This window comes from Melanotaenia boesemani, chromosome 7 (assembly GCF_017639745.1).
Source record: "Melanotaenia boesemani isolate fMelBoe1 chromosome 7, fMelBoe1.pri, whole genome shotgun sequence".
Taxonomy (NCBI): domain Eukaryota; kingdom Metazoa; phylum Chordata; class Actinopteri; order Atheriniformes; family Melanotaeniidae; genus Melanotaenia; species Melanotaenia boesemani.
In genome coordinates this window covers 32,424,818-32,442,426 of record NC_055688.1, presented here as the reverse complement: position 1 = coordinate 32,442,426, position 17,609 = coordinate 32,424,818, and the positions used below count along the sequence as shown (strand labels likewise).

Sequence of the window (17,609 nt, the reverse complement as noted above, 5' to 3'; positions counted from 1 at the left end):
GGAAGGACAAAATAACCCAGTAAAAGATTATGAATATGAAATGCTTTTTACTGAGTCCTGCTCAGTAGATTAATGAACATATTTTCACTCAAGTTGCACTGTAGGAATTTGCCCTCCAACAAATTGCTGCATCAATAAAGCCATGCATTGTGAATACAAATAGTGCAATCTAAACCGTGGCAGCAGCTAAATTAACAGGCATTTCACCCCGATTGGCATTTTATCATACGTCTCAACCGGAGGGGTGATGAGGGAAAGTCAAGAAAGAACTCTGAGGGAAAAGAAGCACACCATCTTGTTTTGGGGGCTGCAGAGGCAGAGTAGCTTAACAACGTTTTTCAGCTCAACAAGAGGAATCAAATCAAAGGTTTTATCTTTAATTATTGCCATTCTCTGCATCAGGGGACCGCTCATGATGCTGCATTAACAGTCGAGCTGGAATAGATTGTCCCCAAGTATTGAGCTCAGGGAACAAAGGCAGTTAACAGTGATTGCCTGTTAAATGGAGTTGCCATTTAAAGCAGCCAAATACTTATGAAGCACCCGGACAGGACAATCCATAGCGGACATTGATTGGTTTGCCTGGGCAGGCCAGCATAAGGCTCCTCTCTCTTTAATGCCAGGACCCAGTCGATACCCCCCCCCATACTAAGCAGAATAAAGTGGGATTTCAGAAACTATTAAGTCCACCCTCCTCAGTAATGTAGTTGGACTCTGATGAAATCCCCTTAAAAAGGAGAAGAAATTGCCTTGGGTTATGGGTCAGCACACACACTCTTGTGTGGTATGCAGTGTCGGTGGGTGTGGATGGTTGGGTGTATGACTGGATGGATACTGTGTGAGGCTGAAAGGCTAAAGAAAGAGAGATAGTAAGAAAGAGTAGCAGAGATAGAAAAAGAGACCAAAAGAAAAAATGAGAACAAAGTGTAGAAAAGAAAGTCAAGACATTGTAGTAAAAAGTTTCACCATTCTCTCCATCCCCCAGTGTGACTGGCTCTGTCTGCTCTAAAGGTCATCAAGTAAAGGTTACTGTCATAAATCCACAATCACAGCTTTAAGATGGACCAAATAACGTCTAAAGCAAACCCTCACTCATCAGCTCCTGCTCTTAACAAGCTACGTAAGAAATTACAGATTCCTTCATCTTATTCTTTTTTAACTTGTGTCTGTTTCCTTTTGACTCCTTCTGTTTCACTCCTCCATTTCCCCCTCTGTGTCTTGCTCCCTCTTTAACCCTGCAATTTACCTTTTCTCTGGGCTAGCTCTTCATAAAACAATGAGAGCTATTCCATTAAGCATGGAGGGTGAGAGGACACTCTCAACGGTGCTCCTGGGACCTGTACTGTCAGGCAATCTGTGCCGCTCTGTGCAACCCGACTGAAGTTCAGCTGCGGGGCTATCTAATAAGCATTCCTGCTGAGCGTGTGAGACAACTCACTCTAGACGTGCAGCCTTCTCTGTTTGCCTTGATTTCTTAACCTTAACTGTTATTTTGTTTATCATTGTGTGATCTGACTTTTTTTGTGGCTTCAGTTGACAGGGATGGGTATTATTAAACGATAGAGTCTGGGATTAATGCTGTGTGCTTGCTGAGTCACACACACACACACACACACACACACACACACACACACACACACACACACACACACACACACACACACACACACACACACACACACACACACACACACTCACACACACATTTTCCAACCCACACACATGCACACAAAATAAATTTATTAGTCACTCTACCATGGTGTGACTGTTGCCACAAATATCCAAATGTAGATGCTCACACTCATTTAGCAGCTCTGCATTTTTTGACACCACATTAAGGCCTTGCACCAGTGGCCTATGAAATTTACCAATTACCTTGAAAGTTCTTCACAACTTTCATCATCTCAGTGTGTGAAGCAACTGTGTTTATGCAATACATGACTAGAATACCTGAATGCTTTCTGTTTTTGTGTTTTTTTTTTCAGGTTCCACGATGGAAATATGGAGAGGGAACACGCTCACACGCATGCACAACCACACATCCACAGCACAGCCCCTCAACACTGCTGATGCCACACTATAGGATCTACGGTACCCCACAACACATGAAGGCTCAATGACAGCTAAACCCTGCCGTAGTGCACTGCAAGAAATGGGAGTGCACCAGGTGAAGGGAGTCATCATTGAGACTGGCAACCTGATCTACTACAGACAGATAGCACCACAGAGTCTACGGAGCCAAGCCAGGCTAAAACCCACAAGTGCAGCAGCTAGCTTCTACCACCACAGGCTAAGAAACAAAACACCAGAGTCAGATACGGTACCTGCTTTGTCAACCATGCTCCCATGGTCTGCAGTGGGAGAAAATGTGCAAGAGATAAGAGATGGGGAAAGTAATTCTTTTTCTTTTTTTTTTAAATAAATGCAAGCAACATCATGCAGAGCTGAAATGAATAACAGACAAGCTGCGATAAGCTAACACTGAGAGTGTCTGGTGCTTGTGAAGTGTGCTTTGCGCCAAGCTGAGGCCTGACAACTCTTTCATCTTGGGCTGATGCTGCAGTCAAAGCTGCCCTACTTTCAGATGGTGGAAATGGGGAGATCATAAACTGTTATTCCCCCGTGCATATGTATGCATTGCCGTGCGTGCATGTAGGTGTGTATTCTAGTGTTTGTTTGGGCTGTTTTATTGCGCTGCAATCACAGTGCCTCTGGTGACAAGAAAAGAAGACTTTGTGTCTCACGGCACTGCAAGTGAATCAAAGGGGATCTGGCACTCATCCATCCAAAGTGACAGTGATGTCAATATAAGACAGTGATTGACTGACAAAAAATACACTCACACACACTTTAGCACAACTGTGCGCATGCTCGCTGACACACATAATCGATGTGTGGGTTTTTTTTTTTTTTTTTTTGATCACAGTGAGGTGAAGAGTTTTGCCTTTCATCACATAACTTTGGTGTTTCAAAGGCCATAAAACACCCTAAACCTCCTGGGGTGTGCAGTTGAGAGGCAGCCTATAAACAGCTAAATCCTCCTCTTTTGTAATCCTCCCACCCTCATTTCTTAGAAGTTTGCCCCCCTACGCTCTTTTTACCCACCTCCTGTGTCTATCCCCTTCTTCAATTTCCCCGGGGCCCTCTTTTTGCCTCCCTCTCTCATTTCTAAATTCCATTACCAAAGTAAAAACAGAGCTGCCACTTCAGTTTAACTTGGTGTTGGTGCTTCTGTGCACACCCATGTGTTGACACGCAGACACACATACCAGACACACAAGAGACACTCACCGATGGTGCAGTGCTCTCCATTCCAGCCCTGGTGGCACTGGCACTTCCCGTCCTTACAAGTTCCGTGTTTGATGCAAAGAGGGTTGCACACGCGCTGGTCGCAGCCTGCACCGGTCCAGCCTTCCTCGCAGCGACATGCTCCACCCATGCACACTCCATGGGTTCCGCAGTCCACCGAGCAAACCTCTGGAGAGAGTGAGACAAATTTGGGTTACTATATAATACATGAAGTAATGGTTCTGGTATTTGTGATTTGTGATGTTTATATTTTTCAGTTTGTCATATATGTATACAAAATGGATACTATTACTCAATAAAGACAGTTTATTAGTCAGAGATGCCTGAGGGAAATAAATATGTTGTTCCAACGACACCAAAATGACTGTTTTCCCCAAACTGCTACAGAGCCTAAAAAAATGATAAACTATGGCACCGACATCTGAAATTTTAACTTACAAAACTACTTTAACTTAAAAAAAAAAACAAATAAAAAACAAAAATCCTCTCTTTGATTTCATTCACATGTAACAGTAAAAAAAAAAAAAGAAGAAGCTTGTAATTAATTTGGAAAGTGCAAACACAGAGGAACCTCTGCTGCCAAACAATCAAATCTACTTTACAAAATGCACAATTACCCATCCTGCATCTTTAATTAAATCAGTGAATAATGATTTGTGATGACAGGATTCACTTCCAGAGCCTCAACGACAGCCACTGTCTGGGAGACTCAGATGTTACAGGCAGAGACGAGTGCATGTGGTGAGATGTGACAATCCCGCTCGTGTGCTCGAGACCCCCAGTGTGCAGGAAACATAGTCTCTGCAGACGCTTTGATACACACTTGCTGAGGAAATCCTGCAGTTTGAGACAATGTTGCTTTTATTAAAGCCAAGTATGCTTCTCTTATTACAAATGTTGGAGCTCTTTTTTGCGACTATTGAGCAGCTTCGCCAGGCTGGCATGATGGAAGCTGATGTCTCTCCTAAAGTGGAAGTTTAGCAGCTTTATTTTACTCAGAGAACGAGCTGTAAAAGTTGAGTGTGTGATTTAAACTTAAATACTTCTTTTTCTTTTTTTTTTAAATTCAATTCTGGGTTGCATCCAAGAATTATGAGGCTTGTGCCCAAGAGTTGATGGCAGTCATCCTCTACCCCTCCCTACCATCCAGCACAATCTCTGGCAAACTCTGCGTGTCATGATCCTCAAAGTGAGATCACCTCCAACTTTTATATCCATTGTGCTCACTGAAAAAAAATTGGAACTGATATTTTGTTATCTCTCTTGCGCTAAGATCATTAATTTGGCTCCCAGAACAATAACTAATCACTTAAAAAAAACTTCTAATAATAAATCATTGAGCCCATTAAAGTTTGGCATCCAACTCTACCTAAGATGTAGTAGCAAGAAGGCTTTGACTTGTTTTTATTTTGGGAAGCAAATGGCTGAACATTGACCTTCATCTGTCACTGCCACAGCTTAAAAAACAGCAGATTGACTGATCTATGAGTGTTTATAGGTCTGGCTTTGAGATGTGTTTTCTTCGGTTTGGGTTGAATTTTCAGCAAATGTTTCTTTTTCTTAAATCTTCACATTGTTTTTCTTCCTTTCATTTGTCCTCGCTGCATTTTCTTAGATTTACTTTATTATATGTCCCTGTATTTTTGCTGTTCTCATTTCAAATTCGGAGCAGCACCCTGATGATCATAAAAAGCTGTCATAACCATACGGTGACTGATAGGAAAAACTTCCCACATTTTATTCCTGCATGTTCCAGTTTGGCTTAAAAATATAACAGTTGCCGTGTCCTGTTTCTGAGCATCCTGTCATTTTGGTGGTTCTGTGGATTTCATCCAAGCACAGTTTGAAAACCAGAACAGTTTGAAATAAAATGACTAACTAATTAGCCGTGTTCCCTGGGACTACGATATAAGTTGGTATGGATACTGAGTGGGCGTTATCCTCTGACTTTACCCCAAACTCATTCTTTACTTCACTAGTGCATTTGAAAGTTTTGGGTGACTCTGTTTAACAACGTTTTTCTTACCCATGGAGCAGTCGGGTCCCATCCAGTTGGGGTCACAGCTGCACAGCCCGGTGTCTGGTATGAAGGCACCGTGGCCATGGCACTGGTCTGGGCACTGGGCCCGGGGCAGCTCACAATGGAGCCCTCCCCATCCTGGCTTACAATGGCACTCCCCATTCACGCAGATGCCATTATTGGAACATGTCGGGTCCAAGCAATCCACTGCAATAAAGCCACAGACCAAATTAAAAAAAAAAAACAAGGAATGAATGATGCAATTTCTTTATTTACGTACATAAAATGAAAATGAAATTAAGTAAAATATTTTCAGACATATTACTTAAGCAATTAAAGCGCAGAATAAAGAATAGCTAAGTGCGTACTTGGAGTGGAGTAGCACATGCGCTCCTCTCTGAAAGAGCAGACACATTATCTGCTGAGAGCTTGCGCCCGTGTGCATGAGTGAGCGGATGCATTTCTGTGTGTGCATGTATGTGCCAATACGTGAGGGAGAATCTGACACTGTCAGTCTGCCAGCTTGACAGGCAGCTCTGAGTCTGAGCAGTGAGTGAAAACCAATTTGACAAATTACCTCCTCCCTGCTAAGCGCCCACCCATCCACCCACTCTACCATCCTCAGGACTGCTGTTGCTGCTCTGTCCCCGGTCACGCTAACTTTCTCTTTCCCCTCCCTTGTCCTGTTGTGTGCGTGACACCTTTCTCTCCTCCCTCCTCCTTCTCCTACGCCACCTCAGGCGCAATCGACCCTGCCGCACCCTTTTGCACACACATATTAATAAAAGCATGCGCTCCAACGTAACCCCGACCCTGCATTCCTGTTTGCCCAGCAGAAATGGTGGATCACGGTTATCGATTTTGATGTCGCTGGTACTTCAAGTAAATTGTTTGAGGGACTCTGCTGTGATGAATATCAGATTTGAGAACAGAGGAGGAGGGGGGAGGACTGGATGTGGAGAAGACAGAGGGGAAAAAATGAGGTTGAGGGAAGAATATGCTGACCTTGTTCTCAGACTCTGTACTTAGACTTCTTCTGTCATTCTACTTCTTTCTTCCCGTTGTCTTCCCGTCTATTTATCATCATCCTTGGCACACAGTTTTCTTTGTTCTCTCCTTTCCTTATTCTTGCTTTCGTCATATATATTCACCTCTTACCATTCTACCTCCCCCCTTCCTGTCCCTGTCTTTATCTATCCTGCTGATGACTGAGAATATGCCATGCTGATCCTTCTTAACAAGGATCAATAGAAGTGATTTCAACCCTTAATAACATATCTGATGTGTTTGGGTGTAGTATCATACTTCATCCATATATATGGAGGCAATGGACACTCACTCAGCATAAGATTAGGGCATGATGAGCTGTCTAACTTGAGTAAGAGGGGAGCATGAGTGTGCATGCTTCTGTGAATGTGTGAAATGCGTCTGTAGAGCATAAATAATTATCACTCTGACACAGCTGACGCACATTAAACCGTTATACATTCTTCTTACCTTCTGCACAGCTCTGCCCTTTGTAGCCTATGGAGCACACGCAGTTTCCATCAGTGCAGGTGCCATGGCCGCTGCAGAGAGGGTCTATACATTGCGTGATGGGGACGTCACACTCCGGCCCTTTCCAGCCGCTGTAACAGACACAGGAGCCCTTGTCGTATTGGCCATTGCCGCTGCACAACACTGGGCATGCCGCTGGAGGAGAATGAAAAAATTAGAAAAGATTTGGGATTAAAACCCTGTGCATGAGAAAAGATAAAATAGGTAGCAGGCTTAGTAGAGATTTGCAGAGCTGTAAGTAGCCATGCTGCCCACCCACACGCATCCACACCCCACCATGCATTAGAGTGGATAGAGTGGTTAAGGTTCTGGAGAGTGCCAATGACACAAAGAGTAATTACAGGCAGAGGTAACTAAACTATTCATCAAAGCTGTCTATCCCAGGTGAGCACAGAGCCAGGGAGTCGTTAGCCGAGGGAGCTGCCATTCATCATCAGTCATCTTGTCTCAGCTCCACCTAAGGCCATGTTGCTGCTCTTAATCCTCCTTACTTTCAGCATGGAGCTGAAATGTGTCCCTTCAACTAATTAGATGGTGAGAAAATGACAGAATCTTTTTTGACGAAATTTGTAAACAGCTAATACCTTTAGAGCAGTCCATGCCGTGGAATCCTGGGAAGCAGTGGCACACACCAGAATTACACTCTCCGTTACCATGGCAATTGCGCGGGCACTCTTGCACTGAATCTGTGAAGAAGGTGAAGTGAGACAGGGAGAAAGATGGGAGGGGGTGAGAGAGTTTGATGGCAAGCATCAAAGCATTCCATTTAATCATTGGCACCATTCATTCTTTAAGATACTACAAATTGAAGGCGCTTTGAGTCTCTCAGTTGCACAGACATCAAAAGCAAACACCCTCTTCCAAGATTCCACGCATTCATTTTCTGTGTATTTTGCATTGTAATGTAAGGGGAGAATGCACTTTGAATCTTTTTTTTTTCAAGAAATGATCCATTACTCTTCCACCAGTGCTTTGCAAACCATATCAGAAAATAAAGACATGTTTCCAACCAACACGCAAGTGACGCATAAGTTCCAGGAACTTTTTCAAAGCCTTCAAAAAGGTTCTGCTATTTGTAAGACTTTGATTTTATGTGCTGTCTTGGAGATCGAATGTGATATGGCTGACAAAAAAAAAAAAACAAACAAAAAAAACAGGCAGAAATAAAATGCTGTGATTAAAAATCCAGTCAGGAATATTAAGTGTTGTGAACTCGCCCCTGCAAAGTTCCTGATATGTCAGAAAGTACTGCCTACAAGCCAGCACTTTTTGAATAGGGGTTAAATAATTTCCTATAGTCTAAACACTACTCTGTGCCAGGGATGAAGCACTGTTTGTTCAAGACTATAGTCCACTGACAGCACACATGTACAGATGTGGCTCATTTTAGTTGTTTAACGTGAACTGCAAATATTTTAATTCCCTGCTTGGAGGAGAAAGCAGTGAAGCATCAGTCTGCTGTGCTTCAGCTGCAGTGCTGCTGTGGTCCCTGCAGTGGAAATATATTAGCTATCCCCAACTGTTGTAAGTGCCATGGGAGTTTACTTAATTTACACCCACATTTCTGAATCGCTTTGTTTCTTTTCCTTATATCTTGGCTCTCCTTTCCTTGTTTTGCTTGTTTACTCCTAAAGTAGTATTAATAATCCTGCACCAGGATCATTCAAACTTCATCTGAGTGAGGTTGTTAAGCTAAGTGGGCTATAATTGTGTAAATACAAGCCTTTACATTTTAGTGCTTCTTAATCCACTTTCAAGAATGGTTAGTTCTGATGATAATACTTCACTTTGGATTTTTATCAATTTCTTCCTCCTTTCCAATTGTTTTGTTTTTTCAGTTTCCCCTTTTCTGTCATAAAGCACTACTTAACCATGCCATACTGACTCTCCTTCTAACATTTCCCTTCCTCACTGGCCTCAGCAGCCCCCTCTCCCACAAATCTGAGCCCCTTGTCTCCCTCTTACCCTCTCTTTCACTTCCCTCTTAAACTCCTCCCCCCTTGTTCTTCACTCCACTTTATTGCTTTCTGGTTTTACCCTACCATTATGTATTTCCTCTGACTCCCCCTCTCACTGCTTGCTCTAATTTTGTCCTTGCCGCCTCTGCCTTTCCATCACTTCATCCCTTCACTACTGCAGAAAGCTGTACCCCTTATTATTGACAGAGACGGATTCTTTTACTCTGCTTGACTCTTTTCTATCCACCCACCTCCCCTCCACCTGTTCTCACATTTGTGGCTCCAGCATGACTGAAATGACTTGGAACCCAAGAGTTTGTTCAGTTTACCAGGTTGTGACACATCTTCATTTGGATATCTTTTGGTGCAGCAGGTAATTCATACTTTGCATACATGTACAATCTCGATTTCAGACCTGACTCTGAAATATTGTATTTATTAAAAAAATTGTGTTTATTTTTCAGACCCAAGAGCTGAATATACTAGAGTATCCTGCTACGTTCTGGCAAATATAATTCTTTCAACTCACCAAGCGGTCCTTCTTTTGTGAAAATATTCTTGCAGTTGTATAGCTTTTGGCAACATTGTGGGTGAGCGTTTTTACACATTATAAATGTGTGAAGACACTAAGAAATTGGGGATTGGGTCTAAAATAGTACCAGCAGTGTCACCAGTATAAAAACTTTCATCCAGGCTACCTCTACCCTCTAGTTGCTGGTTCTTAATCATTTGCTCCCAAACTGCCTTCATCTGCTCCACTCACAGGAGCAAATGCTGACTCTGTCTCACCCATGATATTTGTGCTGAAGGAAACCGTCTCTCTCTCCCGACCGTCATTGTAGAAAGCCAAGTGCCAGGCACCAGCGTCCAGGTACTGGACAAACACTGCCTCATTGAGGACCACGGTCTGAATGCTCCTCCTCTCCCTCGGAGACTCCACCACGCTCCACTTCTCCTTCCCATCGAGGCGCTCCATATAGTCATACTGGAGAGAAAGTTCCGTTCAAGGGATAGTACATGAAAAAATTTACGAATTATGAGGTGGAACTTTTCTTGACTTTCATCCATTGATGTATATACTGGAAGAGAGAGCCAATGGTATGCTTACCTATAGGTACATTTTTTCATTTTGGGTCAAATAAAATGTGTGTATATATTTAAATTTTCCACAAACATGCTATTTGTAAATACACAAATCTGTCCTGATTGGCCAGCTGCTTGTTCAAAATGGCAAAACATGAGGCAGCTGCTTATGATTTGCTAGAGGTGTGCCAAACTTACCATTTAGCTGGGAATATGTAAATTACATGATGTACATATGTGAGAATGGAGAAGCCGAGACCACAAATAAGATGTTTCAGGTGTCTAATGAGAAGTGTGTCTTGTGGGAGTTTATCACTTTGTTAGTTGATGATTTTGAGCTTTGACACCATGCACACCTTTTCAAGGCTAAAAGTAATGCAAGTGCCCATTCTTATATTTTTTCTGGAAACACTACAGGAACTGGTTTTGCTGTATTGCAGTAGCCAAGCACTGGCTTAAGTTAAGTCAGGCGATGCAATAGCTAACTGAATGGAATTATCCCTTTCAACAAATCAAATACATTTTTAATTGAGTGATTTCTAATTAATAGGAGGCAGTAAAAGTTACATTACTGTGAAATTTAATTAAGTCTAAATCTTTGTCTAAATTAGTTTTTTTTTCCAAGCAGCTATTATCATGATTCACAAATGAATTTTTAGATGTCCCATGAAATGAGGATGTTTTTTTCTATGTATTCTACATTAGTTGATAAATATGTGGAGGTTGCTTGGACATTATGAATAAAAAATAATCCTGTGAGTTACCCATCATCCAGAAGGTGTTTAGTCTGGATTTGCATGTACAGATTTTTACCTGTGCATGAGACGGAGGCAGGCCCTTGCGAATGTACACTCCGAACAGGGCATCCTTGCCAAGGGAAATGTTGAACTTGAGGAACTGGGGCTGGCTGAGGAAAAGCAGGGACCTCCAAAACACTCCTGGAGGGACTTCTTGGGTCACCCGCCTCCCCACCTCAATGTTGCCAGTGTCTATACTACTGTTCCTGCCTGCCCATGGACCTGGAGAGAGAGGAAAAGCGACTACATACTCTGTGATTACAGGCATCGATTGATAGAGTCAATAGTTAATCATCACAGTTTAATGGAAATGCTAAAAACAGAAATTCACAGCCATTTCTTTCACTGTGAAAAGTTAAGTGAGTACAAGATTAACTTATCACCAAAATGCAAAGTTACGTACAAAACAATCTTTTAATTGCTTGAACCAAAATTAGTTTACCATTTTCTTTGCTATAATTTTCGACTGAAAAGAGAAAAGGTGCATCCCAATAGCTTTAAGGCCTCAGATAATTTCTACCAAGGTCTTAGACCTTTACTAACTTAATTGGCTTGTTCACAATTGCTACAGTACAAAAGGCCAGGTTATTAAAATTTCAGAGCTTTATGTTGTGAATATTTTGACTGAAAAACCTTGTTTAACGGCAGCAGACCTTGAGGAAAGTTTAGCAGAGTGTGGAGTGGTGGTGCACTGAGAGTAACAACTGCACAAATACGATGTTTATGTAAGCGTTATTGCAAGATGAACTCTCCTGTCTCCTCGCCAAACATTCAGCATTAGAAATTTGGAAATGAGCACTAAAACAAGCCTAATGCATTTAAGAAACAGGTTCAGACTGAAAAAGATGAAAAAAAAAAAGGAAATATTTCATTTGTAGATGAAGAAATGTGTTCGACTAAATAACAGCAATCTTTTTGTGAAAAAAAGAAAGAAAAAGAACTGCCCATGAATTTCAGACAACTGGAATTCAAAGAAAGACTTTCTATTCAGCCAGAACTATAGCTGCACAAAAAAAGACGTTACCAGCTGTGATACTTATCGAAAGGGTGTTACTAACCATCGACCATGCAGAGTGCTCAAACTTTTGCTTCCGACCCTCTATTCTAAAAGTGCAAGCAATGATAATAAAAAAGGAACAGTTTCGCAAAGAATATTTTAATGAAATGTGTCATCTTTAATCCTTTTGGAAATCAGGTCATCTTGTACACGCTCAGCTACAGACAGACGTATAGCAGTGTGCATCTGATGCCGGGACGCACAATGAAACCTCTGTATCAAAGCTTTTTTGGACGGTTGACTTTGTTGTCTGGGCTGAAATGATAAAGCGTCGATAGAACTGCAGAGCCAAGATTTTCGAGCAGACGTGGCAGATGTGCGTGCACACAGAAACACAGAGAACCCTGCAATCAGGTCAGCCATCTAACAGAAAAGTGTCAGGACCCAGACAAAAAAAGACTTTAAGACAGAATGTGTGTGTGTGTGTGAGAGAGAGAGAGAGAGAGAGAGAGAGATTTGTGTGAAGAGCAGCAAGAAATAAAAGCAACAGTGAGAAGAACAACAGCAGCATCTGGCCTAGACGGCTGGGGGAACGCAACACAACAGTTCTCTCATTAATGCAGAAAACAGACACAGGGCTGCAGCCCACACACCCACACACACACACACACACCTGTTTTTTTCTTTCTCTTTTTTTATTGTGTGTGTTACAAAGCAAGGATCCAGCAAGTGAAAGAAGAACAGATAGAGCGGCACATGGGGAGGCTTAAAAGAGAGTGCATGAGAGAAGGTAGTTTAACTTTGCTGCTGACTGAAACGATAAACCCGCTCGACGCAGCTCAACAGCGGAGTGGTTAAACAGCCCGTATGATTGCTCATCCAGTGCTGCATCATATCATAAATGTTTTAGTTGCTTGTGCATATTTGGGTGAGGAAAAAAATCTATTGGAATGAGTTTCATAAAGCTGCAAGTCTTATTTCTAACGAAATGCAACAATGTGTTTCTCATCCTGTCTGTTGATCTCAGATTAGAGCCAATTAAATCATGCTAAAGATACATTTCTATTAAAATATAGGCCAAAAATTCAAAGTTTCATCAAAGAGGTATATAATTATTTTGAGGGCTGTTTGTAGCTGCATATTAATACATATTTACAATACAGATTGGTTTTGATGAGTACAGAGCATGCAGAACTGATTCAAAGCAACCTATAATGTTCCCACTTAACTCTAAGATGTGGAAAAATAAGCTAAATCAGGTATCAGTTAAACACACAATTTTTATCAGGTATTAGCTGATTTCTGAATTGAGTTTTTTTCATGTGATTTGCTGCCAGAAAGATAAAAAAAGGAGAGAAATGTGATATTACCAGCCTTCTTTTGCTGAGGTGGTGCATGCTGCCACAGGCTAAGTGAGGATCTAAAAGTGAGAGTGTGCTTCATATCTCATACCTCTGCCTCCAGAGGGCAGTGTGGCCACATCACTGTTGACAGGTAGACCAGCTCCCAATCCGTTGTTTAACACAGGGCCGTCGGAAGGCTTCAGCTGCCATGTCAGACCCAGCAAGTTGATCGCTGGGCACAAAGAGATGGAGAGAATAGGTGTGAGTGTGAGGGGGCAGAGATGGAGTGGTGCAGAGGATGGGGAAATTTTGGTTTGGATGGTAGATTATCAGTAAGTCAAGGGAAGCAGCCCCAGCTGAAAAGTCATCAGGAGATCAATTGGATCTGCTATTTATCTGCTTTTACACAGCGTTGCCGGTAGACTCATGTTAGTGTGTATCAATCAAACGCTTTGCTATCAAAGTGCCAGGTGACCTAGAGCACAAAAACAGAGGGGAGTCTCACAAAACATTCAATTAACACCATAAAAATCTTTCTCAGCCTCAGCCTCCTCCAACAATCTTTCAGCGTGACAGCATCTTCTGCTTTTTATTTGGAAGTCTTTACACCATCTCACAGAGCGCAAGTGACAGATTGCTCTCTCAAGAGAACGCTCTATGACTCTCTTCTCCCTTCTCCCCCTCTTTTGTCCTCTGTTGTGTTATTGTGTGCTGGTGGTATGAGTCTGCTGGAGTGTGTTCACTCTTCACTTTGTCAGCTCTTTACTCTCCCCATGTCTCTTCCCTCCTCAGCCTGCTGCCAAACGTCTCCTCCCACCAAAAACACGGGAGAGAGGAAACCGCCGAGCAGACAGTCTGTTCCCTTACTGTATGCATGGGTGTAAGCTCAGTAAGTTCTTCGGTGACAGGTATGTTTTTGCTTGCAAATGATGGTTTTGAATAAGAGTTGCATCATTCGTTTGCATCTGAATATTTAAGATAATTGCACGGTGGAGGCTCGGGCTGCATGATGCGTTGAGTGTATTCATGAATCCTGTAACGTCGGCTTGGATGATCCAGGATAGATGTACAGTAAAGTTGTGTGGAAGAGCATTGTGTAGGTGTTATTGCACACTTCTCAGTGTTGGCCTTATCCCCACCCCACCAGACTTAACAACACCTGCATCTGGAGCCTGGGAATCAATTTCCGTCTTGTCAAATTCCATCTTCACTTGCCAAGGGTTTGCACACACTCAGATGAGTGTAAAAGTTTTAGAAGACGCTGATGCAGCTTCAGGATTTGCTGCCGGGGGCAGACTCATTCTCACCCCAGATGTCCCACCTTTCCCTTTTCTTCCACTGTTTCTCTGTTTCCTCTTTTTTTATGTTTCATCTCCTTCCCCTTTCTCCCCTCCCTCGCTTCCTGGTCAAAGGAAAGCGCTGACATCTTGGCTGCTGCCTGGCCTCCACTGTCAGCTTTTTTTTTTCATGGTGGGTGGGGGTGTGCCATAAAAAAACAAAACAAAACAAAAAAAAAAAACAAAACAAAACAAACAAAAAAAATTTTAGAAAGAGTAAGAAAGGGGAGAAGGAGAACGCTCCTCTTGGTCCTTTTCTCTTTTAACCACCTTTTGCCATCTTCTCTTTAATCATGCTGACCTTCATTCCTTTTCCTCTTCATTTTAATTCCCCTTTTTTTCTCCTTATCTTTACTTGTCCTTCCTTGTAGATAACACAGACACGCATGCACCCACAAACGCGCAGCTGCACATGCACGCGAAGATGGTATCAGAGTGTGATGTCGATCGAGAGATTGCCTATTGAATCAGCTGGAGACAGTAAGCGATTGTGAATCTTTTGTGATGGTGCTCTCAATCTAGGTCACCCACAAAAACATCTCAGACATATGCACAGTAAGCTTATTGTGCATGTCTGCTGGCTGCGTTTAAGTGTGGGTCGGTGCACATGTGTGCTTTTCCCTGTATGACTTTCCCTCTTTGGTCTTTCCTTTTCTTCCCCTCTGGGAAAGGCTGTGAAAAGATGACCAACAGATGGCACACTTACTCCTTGGTGACATAGCAAGAAAGCCAATGCTTTGTCAACAGGTTTTTTTTGCAACAACACACAAGAAAGACAAAAAGATGCTTGTTATCAGTCTCTTAACCATCTCTGATTTTAACAACTCTTCGTATTCTGTTAGGATGTTATTTTAAGCTAAAATTAAACTGGTGAAATTGATCTTTGTGTTACTATATTTAGCTTTTTTTCTGGTCAGAAATATAAAAATGACTGTTTCCAAACAGGCTAACAAAGTCTATCCTAACTAAAATCAACTTATAGAGATAAAGAGAACTGGAGAGAAAGTCTTGCTTAGGTTATGTTTCCTATATAATTTCTGCCTTCTCACCTCATTTTGAGAAACACCAAAACATACATGTACACATGTGTATAGAAAGATCACAGCGAAGCAGGTACAACAAGCTAACGTGTTGGATTAAAAATAGATCAGCTACATCATGACATTTTTATGTAATCTCAATTCATAATTTAGAAGGGCAAAGTGTTTGCCTGTATCATCTGCAAAACAGAGCATCTGAAAATGGATCAGCACACGTGATCCTGTGACAGAAAAAAAAGAAGATGGATGATGTACACACAGAAGACCATGGAGATGAAAAGGAGGAGGTGGTGACCAGCTTCGGAAAGAGAGAGAGCAACGGTCAGGAGCTCTTGGAGAAATTGTGCCAGACCTCGGCAGAGAACAGCAGAGTGGGGAACAGAGAGAATACTAGAGGACAGCAACTGAGAGAATATTAAAGAACACATATATTCCCCCAAGGGTGAGAAAAGAGCAAGAAAACAGGCTACAGATGATGTTGCAGAGATGGGAGGAAAAGATGAATAAAGCCCCCAATGGATAAAATAGGCAAAGATGGCAAGTGGAAAAGAAAGATTTAAGGGATGAGTGATCCTGTATTCTTTGGTTGGGAAAGAAAAAACAGTTGTGATTCACCCTTTGACAGTAAATGGCTCACAACACAGGCTTCTGACAGAAATTCGATGCACATGTGCATGCTGTGAGCAATATTCATATGTCTCAAAGTTAAAGGGTGCAAATTGATTTCTGCGTGAAAGCAAAAAAAACAGAACCAAAGACAGAAAGGTGACTTTGCGGACTGTGAGTTGAACGTCCCCCGAGTGGAAAATATTGTATCATCATCATTCTGTTCTCTGGATCACGGTCCAGCCGTTCATATCCCCTCCTTATCTCTCGTTCTTTCCCGTATGTTCTTATGTCTCTTTGCTTTTTCTGTTTCAACTCAACCTTATCACTGCCTATTTACAAGGCAGCATCTCCAATTAATTGTACTAAAGACAGAGAGTGGCCTCTTGCATGTATTTGTATTTAATCTCTTGCAATGCAACTTAAGTTACACAAAGAGCACGCACACATGCATAGGCAACACACTTTCATTTATCTTTTCCCTTGGCCATCCTGATAAATGCATATTAACTGTTCTAATTCACCAGTAAATTAACAACTCTGACCTCAATTAGGGCAGTAATTGTAGCTGAGACCAGCCCCCCCTCCCTCCCCATTCTTGGTCTGGCATCTAATTGGTTTGGGGAGTTTTATCCCCTCTTTTAAAAAAACAAAAAACAAAAAAAGATTTTATACTCTCCCTCTCATCACCTCCTAATCTCTGAGGGCCTCGCCTGGCTGGCTGGTAAACAGTTTGTTGCCCAAAACAAACACATGCACAAAAACAATCCACCTGAGAAAAAAGTATTTTTTTTTGTACCTTTTTGTGTCACTCGCACCTGTCTCTCCCTGTCTCTGCTGCACAGGGGTGCTGTGCTAATATCTGTGAGACTGAGGAAAAAAACAGCGTGCTGCCATGGATTCTCAATATGTTACGTAAAATTTTACCCCACCATATTCACTCATGTAATCTATAAATAAGGCAGACTTCTCTCTCAGCTAAGTTCTGAGATTATCTCATACAAGTAACCCCCCCCCCCCAAGCTGCCGCCCTTGGGGGGGGGGGGGGGGGGGGGAGCTCACATACGCTGAGAGAGATAATTTGTCCGCCTCTGAGTGTGTGTGTGCATCTGCGTATGCATGCGTCAAATTGCATGGTATTAACAACAAGCGCACAGAGCTGCAACCCCCGACGGGACCTGTTCACCCAGCTGATGCAACTGAACTGTAATTGACTGCAACACAAAAGGTTATGTGAGTCGCTGGCAGCTCCTACCTGCAAAAAGAGAGACGGCAACTCACTCAATAGCAAATGGCTTCCTTACTTGCACTGAAATATTGACATGGCCCACCGCGGATGCAGCCACGTGCTTGTGCGTGCACGTGCTTCCACGCATGTGGGTGATTGGCCAAATGAAGAGATGCGAATCTGAGTGATGTCCTCCTTTCTGAATCCTCATTTCCTCTTCAGATATCTGTACCCTGACCCTCCCTCCCACCCCCTTGCATCAACCCACACTGCTTCACCTCATCCCTCCTCTACCTCGGTCCTTTCCCTCTCATCGATCTGTATTAGAAACAGG

The 17,609-nt window shown here is 42.4% G+C and overlaps 1 protein-coding gene across 4 annotated transcripts in view; it reads right to left on the bottom strand.

Moving 5' to 3' along the window:
• Positions 1–17,609, bottom strand: part of tenm2 (teneurin transmembrane protein 2) — a 210,893-nt gene that overhangs the window by 21,568 nt on the left and 171,716 nt on the right. For 2 of the 4 annotated variants that reach the window (XM_041990536.1, XM_041990537.1), the window contains 8 exons: positions 13,174–13,296; positions 10,741–10,967; positions 9,634–9,829; positions 7,471–7,572; positions 6,827–7,021; positions 5,336–5,536; positions 3,292–3,477; positions 2,325–2,351 (listed from right to left, as the gene is read on the bottom strand). In XM_041990536.1, coding sequence (XP_041846470.1) covers positions 2,325–2,351; positions 3,292–3,477; positions 5,336–5,536; positions 6,827–7,021; positions 7,471–7,572; positions 9,634–9,829; positions 10,741–10,967; positions 13,174–13,296 — 1,257 coding nt within the window. The remainder of the gene's footprint in view (positions 1–2,324; positions 2,352–3,291; positions 3,478–5,335; positions 5,537–6,826; positions 7,022–7,470; positions 7,573–9,633; positions 9,830–10,740; positions 10,968–13,173; positions 13,297–17,609) is intronic. The other 2 variants (XM_041990534.1, XM_041990535.1) reach the window with 2 other exon arrangements.